At 35.4% G+C, this 20,385-nt stretch overlaps 1 protein-coding gene across 3 annotated transcripts in view; it reads right to left on the minus strand.

Moving 5' to 3' along the window:
* Positions 1-10,421: 10,421 nt before the first annotated feature.
* Positions 10,422-20,385, minus strand: part of LOC110026678 (trafficking protein particle complex subunit 11) — a 29,700-nt gene continuing 19,736 nt past the window's right edge. For 2 of the 3 annotated variants that reach the window (XM_020727729.1, XM_020727721.1), the window contains 3 exons: positions 13,644-13,817; positions 12,740-13,569; positions 10,422-12,217 (listed from right to left, as the gene is read on the minus strand). In XM_020727729.1, the coding sequence (XP_020583388.1) occupies positions 10,731-12,217; positions 12,740-13,569; positions 13,644-13,738 (2,412 nt within the window). In that variant the 5' untranslated portion in view covers positions 13,739-13,817 and the 3' untranslated portion in view covers positions 10,422-10,730. Of the gene's footprint in view, positions 12,218-12,739; positions 13,570-13,643; positions 13,818-20,385 lie in introns of those variants that run through there. The other variant, XM_020727737.1, reaches the window with a different exon arrangement.

A 20,385-nucleotide genomic window follows, 5' to 3' on the forward strand; every position in this document is an offset into this window, starting at 1 on the left:
TCTTACTTGGCCAATTACGGATATCCATACCATCTAAAAGGATGAACAACAAAAGAATGAATAATTAGTACTGACATTAACATAAACAAGGATGTCCATATGACCTAGTTGACTAACCAACCAACCTTAGGTCTAAAACTTGTTACCCTATTACTTTCTTTTAATGAATAGTTTGTTCTGTGTTGTATTGTTTTTTGTTTTGTGATTGCTTAAAGTTTTTGTCTATTTTTCTAGGTTTGTTGGCAATGTGTTGCCTTTGGCCTGGATTGCTTTCTAGGCTCCTTAAAGACTAATTTTCTACATTATTTTCAACAATTCAAACTATATTTTTCAAAATAAAAAAATCATAACAAAAAATCACAAAATTAATAAAATATTGCATTCACACCTTAAAAACATAATTACATTTAAATAACAAAATGAAATAAAAAAAAAACTAACTAGAAAGCCTTTTAATTTAGGAATAGTCATGAAAAAATCATCTTTAGGCATATGCATGCATATTGATTATATTTTTTATTTTCATGCCCTCACTAATTGCACAAAAGAGATGACTTGCCCTTTAAGGATCACCATCTTATAGAGAGTCTGTCTTTGCATATTAACTTGGCCTACAAATTAATCTATGACACATTCATCATCAAGGACTACATGCCTATACACAACCTGCTCTCTCACTCGGTATTAATAGTTAACTAAATAAATATATGTGTATGGTGAGCATAAGAATTTATAAATTTGAAATTGTAAGAAGAATTTTTGCATTAGTCTTATGACATTTCATACCAACCATACACTATACATCTTGATTTTATACTTGTGTTGTAAGACCTGCATTCTTTTAATACATAACAATCTATCCAATATTGCATTTCATAAGATTGGTCATGCATGATTTTACGACATTAAGTGGATGAAGATGACAACCATATCCAGACAGGTTTTAAGTCCAATCGTGTCGGGCTTGCTTGGTTCTTTGTAGGATCCTACTATGAATCCCTGTTTTTTTTTTCATTCTCTCTATGTTCGGTTCAGAGGTTCGATTTCTTCCAATAGATCTCACCATAATTTTAGGACTTTGAGGCTATTAGTTTAACTACAACTTAAGCCCTCACCTTCTAGGCTTTCCTATAATCAAATATTGTAGGATATAAGTCCTAACTTTCTTATACAATATCAACTCAAACATTAAAATTTCTTTAATTTCATAATCAATAAAGCCAAATAATAAGATAATTGAAGTTTCACTGAGCTTCTCAGTATCCAAGCACTTCATGCTTTTTCCAAAAGGAAATGTTTCATTTTAGTATTTCCCTTTTTGAAATTCCAAATAAACAATCGAGAAAATTAAACATTAAAATTGTTGAAGATATACCCTCAACCTTAATTGAGAGTTTTTTTAACAGACTTTTTATTTCATAAGAAATTAACTATAGTAGTTTATTTTTATAGGAAGTTAGTAACCCAGATTAATCTAGACCCTATTTAGCCTTCATGTTAGGTATGTGAGACTTGTTAGTATAAAATGTAGGCACATTAAATGCTGAAAATTCTTTATTTGAATAATCAAATCAATCGTAAACTGATATTTTTTTATCTTTTGATATTATATATTATATTTGATGTCGTGTTTGATTATTCAAATAACTAAGTATTCGAGATATGAGTGGACATGAAAAAAGGTAAATCAACAAAATTTTCTGACGGCTCCACTAAGGAATAAGTTCTCTCCATCTTTGACGAGAAGTTTTATCTTCATACATCGGTAATATGTTTATATCCTTTTATAGACCAAATTACATTTTGTCTATTGGGTGTCTTGCCCATTTCGTCCTTGGGTGAATACAACCAACATGAATTTTTCAATTCTAGAATTGCATGTTTAAACATCCCTAAATAGGCATATTCTAGAATCTCTTAAACTCTAAACTTATGGAACCACCAATATCTATATATATATATATATATATTAATTAAAAGAAAAAAACAAAATTTAACTCTATAAATTCGCCTTCTTTGATTTTGGGTTTGAGTCCATACCCCACTGAAGATTTCTTCTATTCATTTCTCTTTTTCAAATACGATTTTCACCCTTTTAGGTTTTCTTATCCGTAACAAGTTCAACCATTTATCTTTCCAGAAATTCTTCTTTTGAAATTTTCAGATCTATAAATCAGAATTCAAGATTTAAAAAATCCATTAAATAAATTAATTTATGAAATTTCCCAGGAAGATCAAACAAGTTGCAAAAGCCTTTTTTCTACTTTTAGAATCTCCACAACTAGTATGGAGCACTGAACAGTATGGAGCACTGAACTGATTGTTTCAACTTTTCAACCTTCAGAAAAGATTTGTTCTAAGTTAATCTTCTCTTTTGAGACTGCTCTGAACTTCATGGTCAGTAAGAAATCCCTGCCTTAAGCAGCCGTTATTAAGTTAGACATGGGTTTTTAGAATTTAGAGATAACTTGTGTTGTGAAAAAAACGACGGCAATAAAGCGAAAAACATATTATAAATTAAAAAAAGAGCGACACAAGATTTACGTGGTTCGGCAAATTGCCTACGTCCACGGAGCTATAGAAGATTTTATTACTTTGAGGAATTACACCGTCGAACGCCTCAACGTTTACAAGAAAGAACCGTTGTGAAAAAAACGACGGCAATAAAGCGAAAAACATATTATAAATTACACTACAAAAAAGCGACACAAGATTTACGTGGTTCGGCAAATTGCCTACGTCCACGGAGCTATAGAAGATTTTATTACTTTGAGGAATTACACCGTCGAACGCCTCAACGTTTACAAGAAAGAACCATCTCTCTTCCTTTCTCTCCTCTTCCTCACCTCTCCTTCCTCTCTCTCAAAGCCACGAGAAAGGAACACAAGAAATAATTTTTCTTTTAAGCCAAAGAAAAAAAACTGAAAGAAAAAGCTTTTCTTTTTTCTTTTCCTTCAAGCTTCAGCTAAAGAGGTTTGTGGGATGTGTTAGAGAACAGGTGGGTTTAGTCTTTTATAAGAAGCAGACGAAGCTAATTAAGTAAATAAGAAGAAAATTTCAAAGATCTCATGAGATTCTGCATGAAGCTTTTCAGGTAATTGGCTTAGAGGAAAATCTTTAAGGAAGTAAATATTTAATTAACAATTAAATATTTTGTCATAACAGATTTTTGCCAAATCGAAATAGTGGACCGGGCTCCACTTTCCTCAACAACTTGTGGCAACCTTACCTTTACTGAAGTTGTGAAAGATATGAATCCAATATTGGAATTTAATTTCTAGTATGAGAAGGAATTTCCGATGTTGCTAAAAGGAAAGCTGCATGTGTTAAAGAAAATTGCTATTTCTAAAGTACTGTTGAAAGCCTGAAATTCTGCAGATGAAATCAGTTGTTATCTACGATGATGGCAATATAATGGACTATGAGGTTCCTCTGTCGACTTTCAAAGTTGGGTCTAACGTGAGGTCGACGACTCTGGCCCAAGCTCAAAGGTTAAGAAAGTAAAGATTAAAGAGACGATCCATGAGCTGAGTAAGGTAAACTTGGAAGAGAGTTCATGCTTCTTGAGACCTCTCCTCTTTTAGGAAGTAATATACTCGATGTCTACTGCTTGCGGAGAAGAGAGGATCGCTGCTACTCTGCCACGACCATTTGTATACGTCTACAGTCGTGGAAAGAGGAAGAATTCATTTTTTGTTACAATTTGTTTCTTGTTTGAAGTGTTTTGTGGCTTCATTCTCAAGAGAATGGGATGTGCAATATCCCATAAAATAAAAACGAAGATTCTACAAAGGGAAAAGTTGGACTGTAGGCGTGAGGCGCCTATTTTTAAGATGATGAAGAAAGAAGAAGCACAACTCTCAAGGGTTTCCTCCTACTTGCATTTAGGAGCTCGATTGTCTTTTGTTGTTGTCACGCAAGTTCCACCCCCAAGAGTTTCTGTGAAGCTAGATTTGGGGCCTCATTTGTTGCACATTTCATCTCATGCTAAGTTGTTTCCTCATGTAGATGATAGCAAGGGATCATCAAGTGGAACTGTTTTGCGTATTAGGGCCCATACCTTATCCGCATGTGATGATACTGTCGCAAAAAATCTCAGCTCCCTAGTGTCATCTCTTGGGATAAGGGTATGGATACCTAAAAACGTGGCAAGTCACCTAAGAAGGACAAGTCTAAATAATTTTGTTCAGAAAATAAGTTATTGGTCATGCAAGTTGAGACATATATTGATGTAATGGATATTGTCCAAGAGTTTGTTCACGTGGATATGAAGATTGTCAAAGGACATACAATAGAAAAATTCCTTGAATAGCTTAGAGTAAGGATTTAAAAATTGGAAGAAGAACAAACCAAAGAGAAAAAGAAAAGAACTGTTTTGAGAGAAAATAATTTGAAGGAAGATGAGAAAAATAGACATGATGAGTGAAGACAAAGACGATTCGGAGGATTTGATGGTATAGGAGTACACAATGATCAATGTTGTGGAAATTTGTGCCTCCTCATCCTCACGAGAATCGCCGTCCACAAATGAAGACAAAAATCAATCAGAAACCATACAATATTTGTTGAAGCAAAAAAAATGAAAAGAGCAGTCGTTTAAAGAAGAAAATGGAAGAGATGATGATAGCTCGACCACTTTCCACAATTTACTCAGTTTCTTCATGTTTAACCAACAGGAATTAATCAGCCGGAGGTTGTTCAAATTGTCGATAATAAGAAGGAGAATATTGTTGCTACTTGAGATAGTCAACACTTAAACAAAAAATTCAACACCCAGTACAGTTCAAGATAAAGATAATAAGTAAATAGTTGAACAACAAGCGAAAGAAGCTTTGGCCCAATCAAAAAACGATGCATTGATTCTGAAGGGTAGACATTACCTAGAAGAATTTGATGTTATACATTATCCTTAGAAAGTTATACCTCTTTCGAGCTCTATCGATCATTAACATCATCTCATAGGCTCTTTTTTATGGATAAGCTGTTGCCCGTTTGTGATACGGTGATTCACTCTCTAACCTTATTGCTTGGTGTATGCTTTGAAGAATTAAAATGATCCTATTTGAGATGAATTGGTTATTTCATAAGTCCCGTTTGTCGAGTAGTCGCTGCCCATAGTGGATACGGTGATTCACCAATATAGGCTTCAAAAGCATCGGGATGATTCCCACTTGAGATAACCATCCTTTTGGTGACCTATCCACCAGCTATCATGATAATGTAAGCATGATCCCTATCATCGAGAGTATTATTGGGTATTCCTCAAGATGTAATAAATCAAATGAACACTTTCCTTTGGGAGTTGCTCTTGACCCCAAAACAAATATATGATTTTGGGATTCTTTCGTCGATATTGTGTGAAGATGTTTCGATCCGATCTTATTTTGGACGTACACTTTTGACATATCATTCGAGGATTAACTTGCATAACTCTTTCATATTTCTTTTTAAAATTTATTTGTCTATTTTTGTAGTTTATCCTATTTTTTTATTCCTCTCGTATTTGGATCATATTTCTATGATCTGAGAGGGAGATTTATTTGAAAAAGAGAATCATACAACGACATATAAATACACAAGCTGACAACTCTATGTTTTTAAAAAGAACAAAAAATAATATCCTAAAAATTTAAATAATAATTTAAATCATGCATTCATGATATTTGCTCATGAAAGAAATCTAAATAGGCTCAAGGAAGAAATCTAAATATTTCTACATGTATCAACTTTTGTTTTACTTTTCAGGGGTAAATCTTTAACTTCAGTATAGTTCGTACTCTTAACATTCACATCCGTCTCAAGAGCACAATCTAATCATAATCTAACATACCCTTACCAATACACACCCCACAACACATAAGTTAGTAGAATATGCATGCTATTGTCTGAGATGGAAATGCACATGCTCACCCTTGATTGATTCTCCCATCGACACACTGGTTAGTGATCTAAATTTTATAATTATCTGAGGTGGTACGGTGTCTACTCACCCCTGACCAATACTCTCTCGTCGACACAACGATTAATGATCTAAATTTCATAATTTTATGAGATTGTGGGAAGACATCTACGTGCGCGAGCACATTTGCATCCACAACTAGTACTATAAGGGGGTAAACTCCTCATTCTAACATGCACAAACAAACATTCATGCACATAATATTTTCATACTTCATAGCATACATTTTGCTTTCATCTACTAATGAATAAACACATGTTTACTAGAATCTAAAGAGCATGCAATAATCTAATAACTTCATCAGAAAATCATCATGCAACTATTTAAAATACATATTTTTCTATCAAATAATATGAAGAATATGTTGCAATTTAAATCGCACTTGAACAAAACATAATAAAAACAAAATTACATTTATAAATAAGAATATTACTAAAATTTAAAAACATAATTACTCACATCAAAATTTCAAAGATCTCTTTAAAAACTTATTCTTGAACTTTAATTCCACTGACTCTCACTTATATCAATGAAAAGTGCATATATGTAAGGATCATATTTCTAAAAAAATCGAATAAAATATATCTAATATATTTAAATATTTTCCCCTAATCATCTTTAGAATCAAATGCTCTTCCAAATACTATCACTGATTTTACTCAAGAAAACTTAGCTATCTATTTAATGGCTTTTAATTAAAACAACATACATAAATAATTACGAAAAACATTTACCTCTTCATTCGCCGATGTCACTTCTCAAATCCTAATCCAAAATGCATCCTTCCTTCTTTGCTTTCTTTCCTTTTCATTCTCATGTTAAATCAATAATTTTTGCAATAAATCAATACAAGCTAACACTAATACTTATAACATCAACTTAAGTTAAATAAACCTGAAAATAAAATTTTACCCTAATTCCCTTGAGCTTCCAATCACACCTCCCGTAAACATGCTATTAGGGCGGCACATAAGGGCAACTTAATCTTTTATTAGTTATTATTGTGGTTATGATGAGATTATTGTCTTGAGTCTCAAGGAAAGAGTTTGGGAGAGATCGCCTACAGCTTGAATTATAGGCGTTAGGGAGAGATTCTCTACCTCTCGAATTGTAGGTGTTTATCTTTATGTAATTGATTTTTGTTGTATTGTGTTATTGAAGAAAAGATTTATTTGCTCTAAGTTATGCGGAAATTCATCTCCGTTCATATCAAATTGGTATCAGAGCCCGATTTCTGAGAAACCAAAGGCACTGCTTTCATGACTAAATTGCGAAACAGTTAGAATTTTGGCGATCTGGAAAGCAACGAGCGGATCATGAGTCATTTGGAAAGCAATGATCGAATTGTAGGTCGCAAAACCTCTCGAATTAAAGGGATCAGGGATTGTAGAACCTCTCAAATTGAAGTTGGGATCGTAGATACAGTCTCGATTAGAGCTACCTGGGACATGATTGTGATATAGTCGCGATTAGAGCCAGTGGGGACGCCAAGGATCGTGGTACAATCACGATCAGAGTTAGCGGGGAAGCCAAGATTGCGATAACAACACGATTAGAGGTAGCTAGAACTCTAAGGGTAAACAAAATCATAGCTATACAAAAATGATCACGGCTCCAACTAGCTGGGAAACCTGACAGGATTGTGGTGTACATGGGGCACCTTCATGATCGAACAGTCCAATTCACCAACAATGGAATCAAGGCGCACAAAAGTTCTACCATCGTGATCAAAACTCATCCTAAGAGTAATAGCGACCAAGAAACTAGATGATTTGAAGAATAAATTGGATAAAGAAGTGAGCCAAATCAAATCAAAATGAAGGAGCGTTTTTCATCCATGAAGGGACGGCTCTCATCCATGGATGGGAATTCACGACTCTGGAAAAAATGGAGATTCACACACATCCACCATCGCCTATCGAAGGATCGAGCAAAGGCGTCCGGAGCTGACAGGAGCAGTAACAACAAGAATGGAATCATGTGACATTAGGGCATCATTGTGGTATGAGGCGGATCTGGAGTAGTGGGATCGGGCGAAGGATAAGAAGTGAACTGAACGACATAACTTAAAATAAATAGTGTGACATTCTGATGCCTAAAACAAACTGAAGAAAGAATGATCGAGTGAAGGAGTCGAAAGAGGATTCGAGCAACAACATCATGATGGAATTGTACGACATCTAAAAGTTTGGAACGAGCGACAAAAGATGAAATGTGATGGTGTGCAATTCAGGGCGGGAGAAGATTGCTTTGAAAAATTTCAGCCTAGAATAGGGAACCACTATGGGTGGGACCCCAACAGAGGGCAACATCCAATTGCGTCAGTACCTTTTTTGTTGTAGCTTTCCGGGAGAAAGTGTTTCATGAGTAATAATGGAGAAGACCAGGGTAGTTTGTAAGGGACTGGTTTTAACACTACAGAGTATTCATGAGAAAGATAAGAGGGTGGTGCTATGCAGTGACCCCCATTTTATGCAAGTCTTTGGTGATGCTCAAGGCCATGATGAGGACACAGGGCTGAGATTCTTGATCGAGTTGCATAAGATGTAAAAGACACATGATACAGAATTGGCAAAGATTTTGGTGAATGATGAAATATTGAATAAATTGTTTGGGGCTGCAGTATTATTCAAGATTGAATGGAATTGGAAATTAGGACATCATCAGATTCAAACGCGATCAAAGAATGTGCACAAGACATTTCAAACTTATGAGGGTCACTATGAATTTCTGATTAAATAGAAAGGATTGTCAGATGATGACGACATATAAGAGTCATACGATTTCACCCAACAACAATTTCCTTTTTTTTCCATCTTAAGAACAATGTCTTTTTGGGAGGGGACTAATGTTAGGTTGACAACTGAGGACAATTTTGACTTTTATTAGTTATTATTGTGGGATATAAATATGAATAAAATGTTTGGGGTTAAGGTTATGATGAGATTGTTGTTTTGAGTAGGGTTAGGGTTCAAGAGAGATCACATCTCTCTCGAATTATAGGTGCTTATTTTTATGTATTCAGATTGTGTTATTTTGTGTTATTGAAAAAAATATTTGTTTGCCCTAAATTTTGTGGAAATTTATCTTCGCTCGGATCGCAAGCTTACTGGTCTGACTCGGTTGGGCAACACCAACACACCAAGCTCCCTCTTCCTCTCTTCATGCGTAGAAGGCGCGAGTCTACTCCCTGCTACGCACGAGATAATCCTCACACTCAAGTCAGTGTCATTTTTCTAGCTTCGATGCAAGGAGAGAATAGCTTTGTCTCTTCTTCTTTGCACTAGAATGACTTGACACTTCTTTCCAAGCATGAGCACTGTTCCCGCTTTCATCTCTAAGTCGACTTCTGCAAATGATGTTGAATCTTCGACAAGAGAAAATGTGACCCCTCCTCTTTCTTCTTGGTTAGCTCCTACTCTCATTCTCGCTTTCGATTCTCTTTTTTTTTTTTTTTTGCTTCAGATGAGACACTCGTCTCCTTAAATCAAAAATGTCGAGATATTTGCTTCCTACGAGCTGCCCTAATCAAATCCTTTTTTTATTATCGTTATTACAAAGATGACAACCAACAGGCTTCGTCAACAACCAATAAGCGCTAGCCGACGGAGATAGTGGGTCATCAAATGCCAACAAAACTTCACATATTTAAATTTCACCTAAAATCTAGTGAATTCCAAATTCATTTAAAAATGAATTAAAATGTGAATTCTAAATACTTGAAAATTTTATTTAGGCATTCAAGTTTCCTCAAACCAAACACCCAACCTTTCAAAATTCACGTGTTCCTTTCAATTTACACCCTCTTTTCACTAAACCAATCAACCCCATAGAGAATCAACACTTCTGCAAAAGTGATTTAACCTTCTAGCTGTCAAGAACAAATTAACTTCGCTTTTTGGCTTAGCTACAATCTAATGAGTGATAGTATATTATTAACAAACAGCAGCCCTTAAATTTTAAAATAAAAACATCACAGATGATAATTAAATATTCTACACTTAATGGTTCAATCACATTTTTCCGTGTATCAAAAGTTTTTATTTTTGGCTATCTAATGGAAACTAAATGACAAATAGTCATTACTTATCATCTTCATCATCCTTATCATAACATTTAAAGGATAAATCCTCACTCTCCTTAAATTCTTACATGCTATTTTTTTTTTTTTGTCTGCACATCTCTATGTTATCATCAATCTATCACATATTTTTTCTTAATCCTTTAACATTATTTTTAAATAATTGGTACATGTTATTCCCTAATTGCAATGCTTGAATTGAAGAAACTCGTTTAGTATTTATCACTATGTGAACTTTAATAGATGTTATTACCATAATAATTCCTTCAAAGTAATTATTTCTTACTATTTATTGCGCCACACATCAATATTCGAATAACATTGTCATCTATATAACACAGTAAAAATAAAATAAAACAAAAACAAAAACAAAACCTCCCCTGAAAATTTTCTCAACTATTTTTAATAGAAAAAGATGAATATCAACTGTGAAAAAAACAAAATACAGTATATATATTAAATCCCCACAACGATGCTCAACTCAAAAATCAGTGTGCAGAACAAGCGAGCCATCATTTTTTGGGCATCTTAAATACAAAATCTCCTATAAAATGACACTGTTCGTACTAAGTAATGACGATCATTTCAAAAAAAAATTATAAAATGCAGAACCTAAATGAATAAATTAACCAAATAAATATAAACTTCGGATGATGCAGCATACTTGTAAAGAAAACCCAGCAAAATACACTACAAAGCTCGTACCAGTTCCCTCTTTCGTCCAACATCAAAGTGCGGCTCTGAAGGATAAACAAAAACAGTAGTTGCTGCAGGAGAAGGATTCATTGCAGCTGAATACCTCACTGAAATCACCGTCACTAATGGAAGATTCTGCAAGCCTGAAACCAGCGCCAGAAGCTTATAACTGATGATGTGTTCCGATTTTGGCAGAATGAAGACTGAATCACTGTGAGGACCAGTAAAAACAAAACTCTGCGAGTCCCCTAATGTGTACTTTATCTCCTGAAGCAGGCTTGTGTTATTCTGAACTCTGATGAACAGAAAAAAAGGAAGTCCAAGAACAGCATGGGGAGGACAATCAAGGCTGACAACCAATGGTGGTGTCTCAACGCTCACACTCTGCAAATTTTGTTTCATAATAACGGTATTAGAATGCAGACCAAGATTGAAATCTCTCACCCATTTCAGATGAACCGTGCCAATGTCCATATTTGGCGAATTAGCCTGCAGAGTCACAGCGAAGACCTGCTTGAACTCTTCCCCCGGAACAATAAGGGCAGGATCAAGAGAAGCACTGCTGCTTTGCTGCACAGTGCAAGAGCTTGCTACATCTTGGTGGCCATCAGGTTCGATTGCCAACGATGTCAAGTACAACGGAATCTCGCTGCAATTTCTGGCACTCACGATGAGAATGGTTCGCCCGATGAGTGGCAATGACATCTTCTGATCAGCATCAGGTAATGCCATTTCCTGATCGGAAGTTTGTGCTGCCTTGAGTTTTGGGAGAAGTAAAGGTTCCCTCCGAAAAGGCATCATGAAGCGATGAGAAATGGTGAATGGGATTTTACCTTCAATCTGCAAGCTCCTGTGGACATTAATTCTGGATGAATTGCTTTCTGGATGTGGCATATAACCTAATGAAACATAAAGCATGACAGATTTGGGCCTGTTCCATTTTATTTCCAGGCGGCAGGACCATGACCGGCCAACACCTAAGAATGGGACGGAAACAACACCAAAGGACTGCTGGATTTTTCTGATGTCATTAGAGTTTGATTGAGAATCATCGTCGAATACCCCAGAAACGCTAAGAAGTTCGACATGGTGTTTGTCAAATGAAAATGGCTCGGTGTCTCGTGGACTCATTAGCATCCCACCACCCCTTGCATCGACAAGGTTAATCTTAAGTTCAGCAGAATGGAGAGGATGACCTTTGGAGACTACAGAGACAGGAACTATGAAATTCTCCCCAACCAATGCAGGGCTTGATGCATTCAACGTGAGTTCTACTTCCGGTTCTGGTTCTTCTACCTGAATATACTTTTGGCCAGAAAATGAGATTATGGGGTCTTTGGATGGAAAATTCTCCATTAGATCCTCAAACTTCCAAAGCGTCAAATCTTCCATTGAAGCAGGACTTTCAGGCCTGCAGCAGAAAGTGAATTGATGCCCCAACATAACATTTACTGATACGCACTCAAGCTTTCCACTTTGTCCTACAAAATCACATCAGAAAATCTTAGACGTACATAAAAAAAGTAGTAACATACATACCACCCATCCTATGTATTTACATACATAACACCTAAACTTTGATTTTTACATTAATAACAACCAAATTTTTCATAACTCAAAAAATACCATTATTTTAACTTTTAAAAGTGCAATACACCATTTCATGCATGGGTAAGGTGGCATAATGTAAAAATTAAAGTTTAGGTGTTAGATATGTAATTACATAGGAATTGAGTGGTATGTAAATCTTCCAAAAAAAAAATCAATTCTATGTCTGATATGTAATGATATGTAATTACATAGGAATTGAGTGGTATGTAAATCTTCCAAAAAAAAAATCAATTCTATGTCTGGATCACAATTCAAGCATATCATTTCAAATGAACTAGCATAGCACGTGCCAAATGTTAATTCCATGAAACTATTATCTATCCCATGCCGTGGTAGAGCCACCCAGCAGTATCTAAGATGCCAACATAAAAAGTAAAGAAAAAATGAAGTACCCGAGCTAATCTCAATTGTCACTCTCCACCACTTATTGGTAGTCAATATGATAGAAGGAACTGATTTTAAACGGATATCATGATTTTCTGCCTTGATCTCTTTCGCAAAGAATTCATCACCACTAACAACTTTGAAATTACAGCTGGGCTGGTTGAATTTAACTTCTAGCTGATCGATCTCCACTGGATGAGGCAGTTGTGATAGTATAAACACGGTTAGGAGTGCCGATGAGCCCGGCTTCATAGTCTGATTGTGAAAAGCAACAGATGTGAGGAATGCCATCCTAAGTGGATTTACTAGATCAATATTAAGACTTCTAGGCTGGTTATCTTGTATGATCAGGCCGCTACTTGGTTCACTTGCGTGCCCCTTTAGGAGGCTGAAAACTTCCTGCTGTATTGTTTCCCTCTGTGAAAGAGTAGGAGGGCCAGCAGGGCCAAATGCCCTTTTACTATCTGAAGCTTCTACTCCACCGCTAGGAAAAACAGGCAAGGCAGCCATCTCAAGGGAATACTGGATAAAATATTCCACTGAAACAAGCCTCCTGGCGCATTCCCTCAAGTAACCCAAAGTTTCCCACAACAAAGTGATCCAGCCTTCCTGCCTGTAAAGGCCTGCGACACCATCAAATAACTGCTTCGCATTACCTAAATCCCCTGCAGTAAAATATTCCGTAGCTATTCTATGGCTACAATAAGCAGCAGATCTTGGAGCATTTAGTCTGTTGAATGACTCATAAGATTTTCTAAGAGCTGAAATGATCTCATATGAATCTTGAGACATTTGCTCCTCCACAATAGGAGATTTTGCGTAATCTGCATCTGAAAGTCTGGATATTATGGTCAGAAGAATCCACATAGAACAATACAAATTTTTTGACAAATAAACACGTGAGAAACTTACAGCTGGAATTCTTTCATATTTCCATGCTCAAATAAGCGGGCATATTGACCATCAAGTGTAGAGAGCACCGGAGATTCTGGACTTACCTCCGCCATACTCCTTACATCAGTGGGCTCTTCATAATCATAAAGTGATCCAGACAAAACAGTTTACCCAGAAATAAAGTGCTGCCGACTGTTCATACACAGAATATAAAAATATTAAAAGCAGAATAGAAGACCAAGTAGATTTCTGCTCTTGGACACCACGCATACAATATAAGCCATCTACGCATCAAATAAACAAACCCTACGCATAAGGTTCCAGGAATTCTTGCAGGAAAACCACTCCAAACCTCTTTTGAAAACACCAATTTTTATTGCCATGCGTAAATAAGATGCCATAGCCTAAGCCCCTCAAAATGTCGAGTGAGAACAAAGGCACCAAAAAAATACAAGGGAGGAGCTGTGATCGCAGCAACGCACGCAATCACAATCAGAGAGGGGCAGCCCAGTGGAGTCGCATGAGGCTCGGGGTGCCACCTTCACTCTTCTGCGACACTTATTACAGTGCCTCGAACTTGCAGGGAGGCGAGCGACCCCTTGGGCGCTACCACTTGTAATTTAGGGCTCCGAGTCAATTTTTGTAAGCACAAATCCCTCTCTCTCGTCGTTCTACCGAATTGAAGTTTGTCTTGCTTTTCGTGCCTTTTTCCTTTCCGATAGCCGTCGGGAGCGTCGATCTTGTGCTGAAAGTGTCGCATGTGGTTTGCGAGTTTCGTAAGGTATTCTAGGACAAATCCAGCAAAGGAAAGAGGAGTTTGAGAAGATAAGAAGAGGGGAGAAGAAGATTTGGCTGCTTTGGAGAAAAGGTGGTTGCAGTGAAAACTATTTAAGGTATGATTTAGCAATTCATTTAGATTTTTGGTTAAATTACTTTATGAGCCAAGATATCTTTAAATCCTAAGTTAATCACGGATTCCAGGTTATTGTCCGGAGCGGCAGACTCAAGGTGAGAATGTGGATATTCACTGTAAAGTGACCCCGCAAATTCTTAGTAAAATAATCTTATGGTAATTTAAGAAGGTTAATCCAATTAACATAAATTGTTTAAACCTTGAAGTTTAATATTATATTTTATAGTTTATTAATCTCAACGTAAAAGTCCTCGCAACCTCCAGTTAACTGTCGAAGATTAAGATTTTAGCGTAGCAACCGAAGTGAGTAATTACATTTCTAAAATTTCAGTAATCTTTTTTATTTCAGATTGAATGTTTGACTTCATGTATGCCCTAGTTTAATCAGATCATTCATATTGATAAGACATATAAATGATAAGCATAATAGGAAAAGATGTGCCTAAATGAAAGTTATGCAAGAGATGAATGATATTTAGATAGATATTATATGTAATATAGACATGTAAAATATACATGTAAGAAAGACATGCAAGATATAAGTAAGAGTATGCATATGATTGTATAAGTAAAAGATATGCATGAGATAAATAATGAATGATCTAAATTATATGTCTGATGAATAGTTGTACAGTTGAATAAATATACACATTAGTAGATGCATAATGATGTCTCAGAATAATGCATGTATGAATAATAAAATAACTTATATGTGAAGGCTGCATGTGCATGTTGAGAGAAGGATTTCATTCCCTAATGATACAGGCAGAGAACGTCAGTGTACTTGCGTGCGTAGAGTTTTTCTATCACCCAGACAATTGTGATAGTTAAATCACTAACTACTGTGCCGCAGGATAATATCGGTCAAGGGCGAGTAGACCAGAGCTTACCTCTTCGGATAATTGCGAGGTTTACATTGCTAACCACTGTGCCGACAGGATAATATCGACCAGAGGCAGGTAAGGGCTTTTCTACCATAGACAATTGCGATATGTAAATCGCTAACCACTATGCCGACAAGAGCTGATTGGGCAATATCAGCTAATGATGTGTTGGATTTGTTGATGGTGATACTCATAGAGACAAATATATATGTAAAATATAAAGTTAAAGTAAAGTTAAAGAAAATACTTATAAAAGATTAAGTACTTTCATTTAGAGAAAGATTTTGATACATGTATTACATATAACACATTGCTTAGAAACATATCTCTGATTGTTTATAAGCATATACCAAATTGCTTATAAACATATATTAGATTGCGTGTAATCAGATTGTTTATAAATAAATATAAATAAACAATATATTATACGATTTCTTATAGACACGCATACATATTGTACTCTTTTTTCTTGGATTACTGTGATTACTCCTGGATTATCCTTAGATAACTCGTTATATTGAATTAATATTATTTTTAGGTTTAAAACATTTAAACAAGATATATAGAAGAGACTCAGATATGTATAGAAGACAAGAACAACAAATAGAAAGGTACAAAGTTCTACTAGTTAATTTTAATTGTTTTCTTTATTGGTTCTGTCATGTATTATTTGAATATTAAATTGTTAGTAATAGAATTAGAATAACAGATAATTTATTTCCACCGCCAAACTGTTCATTCCCGTCTTAGTTACCTCCAAGACCCAGCCGGGTCGTGACAAAAATAAGCAACATGATAATGAATTTTTTTTCTTAAATAAAAAAGGAAATCACTAGGAAAGTTGGAATATATGTGTGGGCATTGCTTCAAACCAAGGCCCATAAATATGTCTACAATAGTTGAAAGTATAAATCTCAAAAAGCAACAAAAAATCTTGCAGCATATAAAAGCTATATATTTCACATGTAGATGCTGCACGCCTCATAACACAAAGCTGGTCACAGTTACCACAGCTCTCTAATAAGCTGTGGGGCTTCTATTTAACAGCTCTCATAATATGGTCATTTAAATGTTACCAAAGGTATTAAAGCACGGGATTATCCTTCTGCTTTTACACACCAAGGCAATGTAGAACACCTCAAAGTAAAAAAAAAGAAAAATAGGTATTCTGCTGATATATTCAATCAAGCAATAAGTTTTGCATTGGCATTTATTAACCGTAAAACAAACGACTTCTCGAAAACAGTTTACAAAAGAAATAAGAGATTTCAGGATCATCCTCACTATTTTTATGAATGCAAAGCAATCGGAACACCCAAAAACACAAAAGATAAACATAATTGATATCTCCTATCCAAGCAACTTCACTCGTAATTTATCAAGCACATAATTGAAGTATTTAACCTTTTAATTTCCCTAAAATGAAAGCAGAAACACAATGGATATAAGTTCCATGACTCTCCTTGCGCTATGAAAAACTTTAAAGGCGCTAAGTTAACTATCTTACCAGTACTGCATGTCGAATAGCCTACTAAGAGAAAGTTGTCAATTACAAGGCCCAAGAAGGTCATCTATGCGATGCAGCCTTTCAGGCGGCCCAAAAATTCATCTTAGATGAGCATGAGGAACCCTGTCAACCAAATATCTAGGCCACACTTTGGGGATGCTTCATGCTTCGGCACATTTGTTAGCCATGCTGGATCTGGTTTATAAAACAAAAAGCCTAACGGATACTCTTTTTCTCGGTATAGATTCATTTGTATATAATCAACAGCCAGGGGGATAATTTAATTATCTTTTCTAGAGTATAGAGACTTTTTTAGGAAAATTTTTCAAAAGGGCAAATTCTTCGTAATGGTTAAAATTGTATTATTGAAAATCATAATATCAAACCATGTATCTATGAAGATTCATGGGAGATCGGACATGCAATTCATCTAGTACTAGTGTGCTTTTGGTCTCCATGCGAGTCCATTGTCCTGGAACCCCATAACTGAAGGGTAAAGCCCAAGTCTGCCGTGATGTTCAAGATTAAACAATGTGTTTCGAATTACTAAAACTATAGGGCCATGTAATGGTTTCTTTGTGGGGAATCACAAATTAGAATCCTTGGTCTTTGAGAATTCAAGAGCAATCGAACAGCACAGCTCCTCATTCAACCAAATCCAGGCTGTGGTTCTAGTCTCCAAATATGAGCTCTTAAGCTAGAACCACTGCAAAATGGTGGGACCAGTGAAAGACCTATAACCAGGACCAGTGAAAGACCTATAACCAGGCCCAATTTCAAGCTATTCCGTCTGTCTATGGATTCTATCCTTAACAAATCACTTCAAATTCAATATCAACTCGAAACACCTCACTTGAATTCAATGACAACAAAATAAAATACAACGATCGCTCTAAAGCTCGACAGGGAAGAAATGAGATTTATCATCATGAAAATCCTAACATCAAAATTGATACTAATACAATGCAAGACAAATAAGCAAGACTTCGTTCAAATATCATACACAAAAGTGAAATTTAATGAAAGAATAAACCTCGTTTTCTAAATCAATCAATTATAAAACCAAGAACAGAGGTGTGCACTAATTCAATCACACAATAAAAATAAGAAGAATAGTCACAAGTTTGTAATAAATAATTTTAAAAATAATTTACCAATATGAGTGTCGTTCTATGGCAAAGTGTCGTTTGAGTTAAAACAAAATGAAGCTTACCTCTCTCTCTCTCTCTCTCTCTCTCTCTCTCGCTCGTTTCCTTCAATTTTCCTCATGACCGACAGTTTTGGATGAGAAATAGAGAGTGATACAGAAGAAGTGAGGGGGAAGAGAGAGAGTGAGAGAGAGAAGGAGACGAATCCGTGAAGAAGAATAAAAGAAGCTTGTACCCAAACTGAACAAGAAGAAAAACAAAAAGAGTTGTGGGTAACTTGCTTCAATAAGGAAGAGTAGACAGGGGGAGGTATGTGAAACCTTACTCGTGGTGAGCACTAAAAACGCATATGGGTGTTCGCGTGAAGAGGAGCAACGTCACAAATGAGGCAAGAAGAAGAGTAGAGGCTTCGTATCTATGAGGAAGTGGAGTAGGCATCAAAGCAACGCCGCTCGCTGCAGGCTAATCTAAGCGAAGAAGAAGAGGAAGAGAAGAAGGAAGCAGCGAGTTCTGTTAAAGATTGGCGTCGTTCTGTGAGAAATAAGCCCATGCTCTAATTGAGACCTGAATTTGAGGGAGTATTGTGAGTGAATTTCTTACACGAGAGAAGAGGAAGAATCGCGGTCGTGATGGGAGGCAGCCTGTTTAGTACGTGAGAAAGGGAGGGGGCCAACCATGATATTTAAAATAAATGACAAATAATTTATTTATTTAATGTTTATTTAATGTTTTAAGATTTAAGATTTTGTTATATTAATATACTAGTTAAGTATTCAATTAGATTCTTGTTAATTAATGTTCGAAAATCAAGTTGGAGCAAATTTCATATTATTGATCGGGGAGCTTTGAAGTAGTGAAAGTGCTAATTTGAAGAAGGCGATTGACGTCAAAACAAGAAAATCAAGTAGATCGAGGGAGTAATTATATTTATGAATTTCAGTAATTTTCATCATTTTCATGCATGTTTGACTTCATCTATCATTTATTCCAGTGATAAATAGGTTATGGCAGATTTTTCATATTGTTAGATAAGAAAATATGCATGTTAAATAGTTACACAATGAAATTAAATCACATAGAATTTTTCACATAGTTAGTCATGATATATGCATGTTAAATGTTGTTGTCTTAATATTTGCATAATGAGTTGTTTACGAAGATTTTAGATTGTTACACGCTGATGATATTCTAATAAAGATGTATATGTTAGCTCATTGTATGATTAGATGTATGTCAGATTATGATTTGACCTTTAGAACTAGAGTAAAGATGCATCGTTTATATTATCATATGACCTCGGATTTTAGTAGAGTTGCATAATTTTTAGTAAATAAATACAAGTCTCACGTTAAAAAAATGTATGCTTTGAACGATGAAATGAAAATATGGTATACATGAATGCTTGTATGTGCATGTTCAGAGGAGAAGTTCACCCCTAGTAGTACAGGCAGAGGACGCCAGTGTACTCGCATGCGTAAATGTTTTTCTAACACCTTAGATACTTGTGTGTTAGATCACTAACTGTTATACTGATGGGAGAATATCGGTCAGAGGCAGGTAAACAAAGCTTACCACCTCAGACAATTATGATATTTAAATCGTTAACCACTGTACCGATGAGAGAATATCAGACAGATTAGGTAAGGGTCTTTTCATCTCAGACAAAGATCGTTAGCTACTATGCCGATGGGAAATATCGGCCAGAGGTGTGTTAAGCTATATTTTGATGGTGCTCCTAAGAAAAATGTAAATGCTAATAGCATAAAATAAAAATAAAGTTAAGATTATAGTAAAAGTAAATGCCTATAGAAGTTTAAATCATTTTCATTTTGAAAAAGAAAATTGATACATGTAGGGTTAGTGTAGTATTGAAGTATGATTGCCCCTAGGTTATCTTTGAATAACTCATATAGCTTTAAAAAATTTTTTAGGTTGAAGTTTTTTATTAAGATGAATGGAAGAAGAAATAATGTTTAGTGGAGGTGAGAACAACAACAAGAAACGTACACATTTCTACTTGTTAATTTAATTGCATTCTTTAGTGCACTTTCGTAATTTTTTGAATATTAAAATGTTGGTAATAGAAATAGAATAACAGAAAAAAAATTTACCATCCGATCCCACTTTGGTTAATTCCAAACTCCGGGTCGGGTCTTGTCAAAGACAAACCTCAAAACACTAAGTAGAAAAAACAACTAAAACAAGAAGCAATGCTTCTTAGTGAACACCAAAATACAACCAAATATTGCTAACGTGCCAAACCCCTCACATATCAAACAACCATTGTGGGGTGGGGTGGGGTGGGGTG

The sequence above is a fragment of the Phalaenopsis equestris genome, unplaced genomic scaffold (assembly GCF_001263595.1).
Source record: "Phalaenopsis equestris unplaced genomic scaffold, ASM126359v1 Scaffold000002, whole genome shotgun sequence".
Classification (NCBI taxonomy): domain Eukaryota; kingdom Viridiplantae; phylum Streptophyta; class Magnoliopsida; order Asparagales; family Orchidaceae; genus Phalaenopsis; species Phalaenopsis equestris.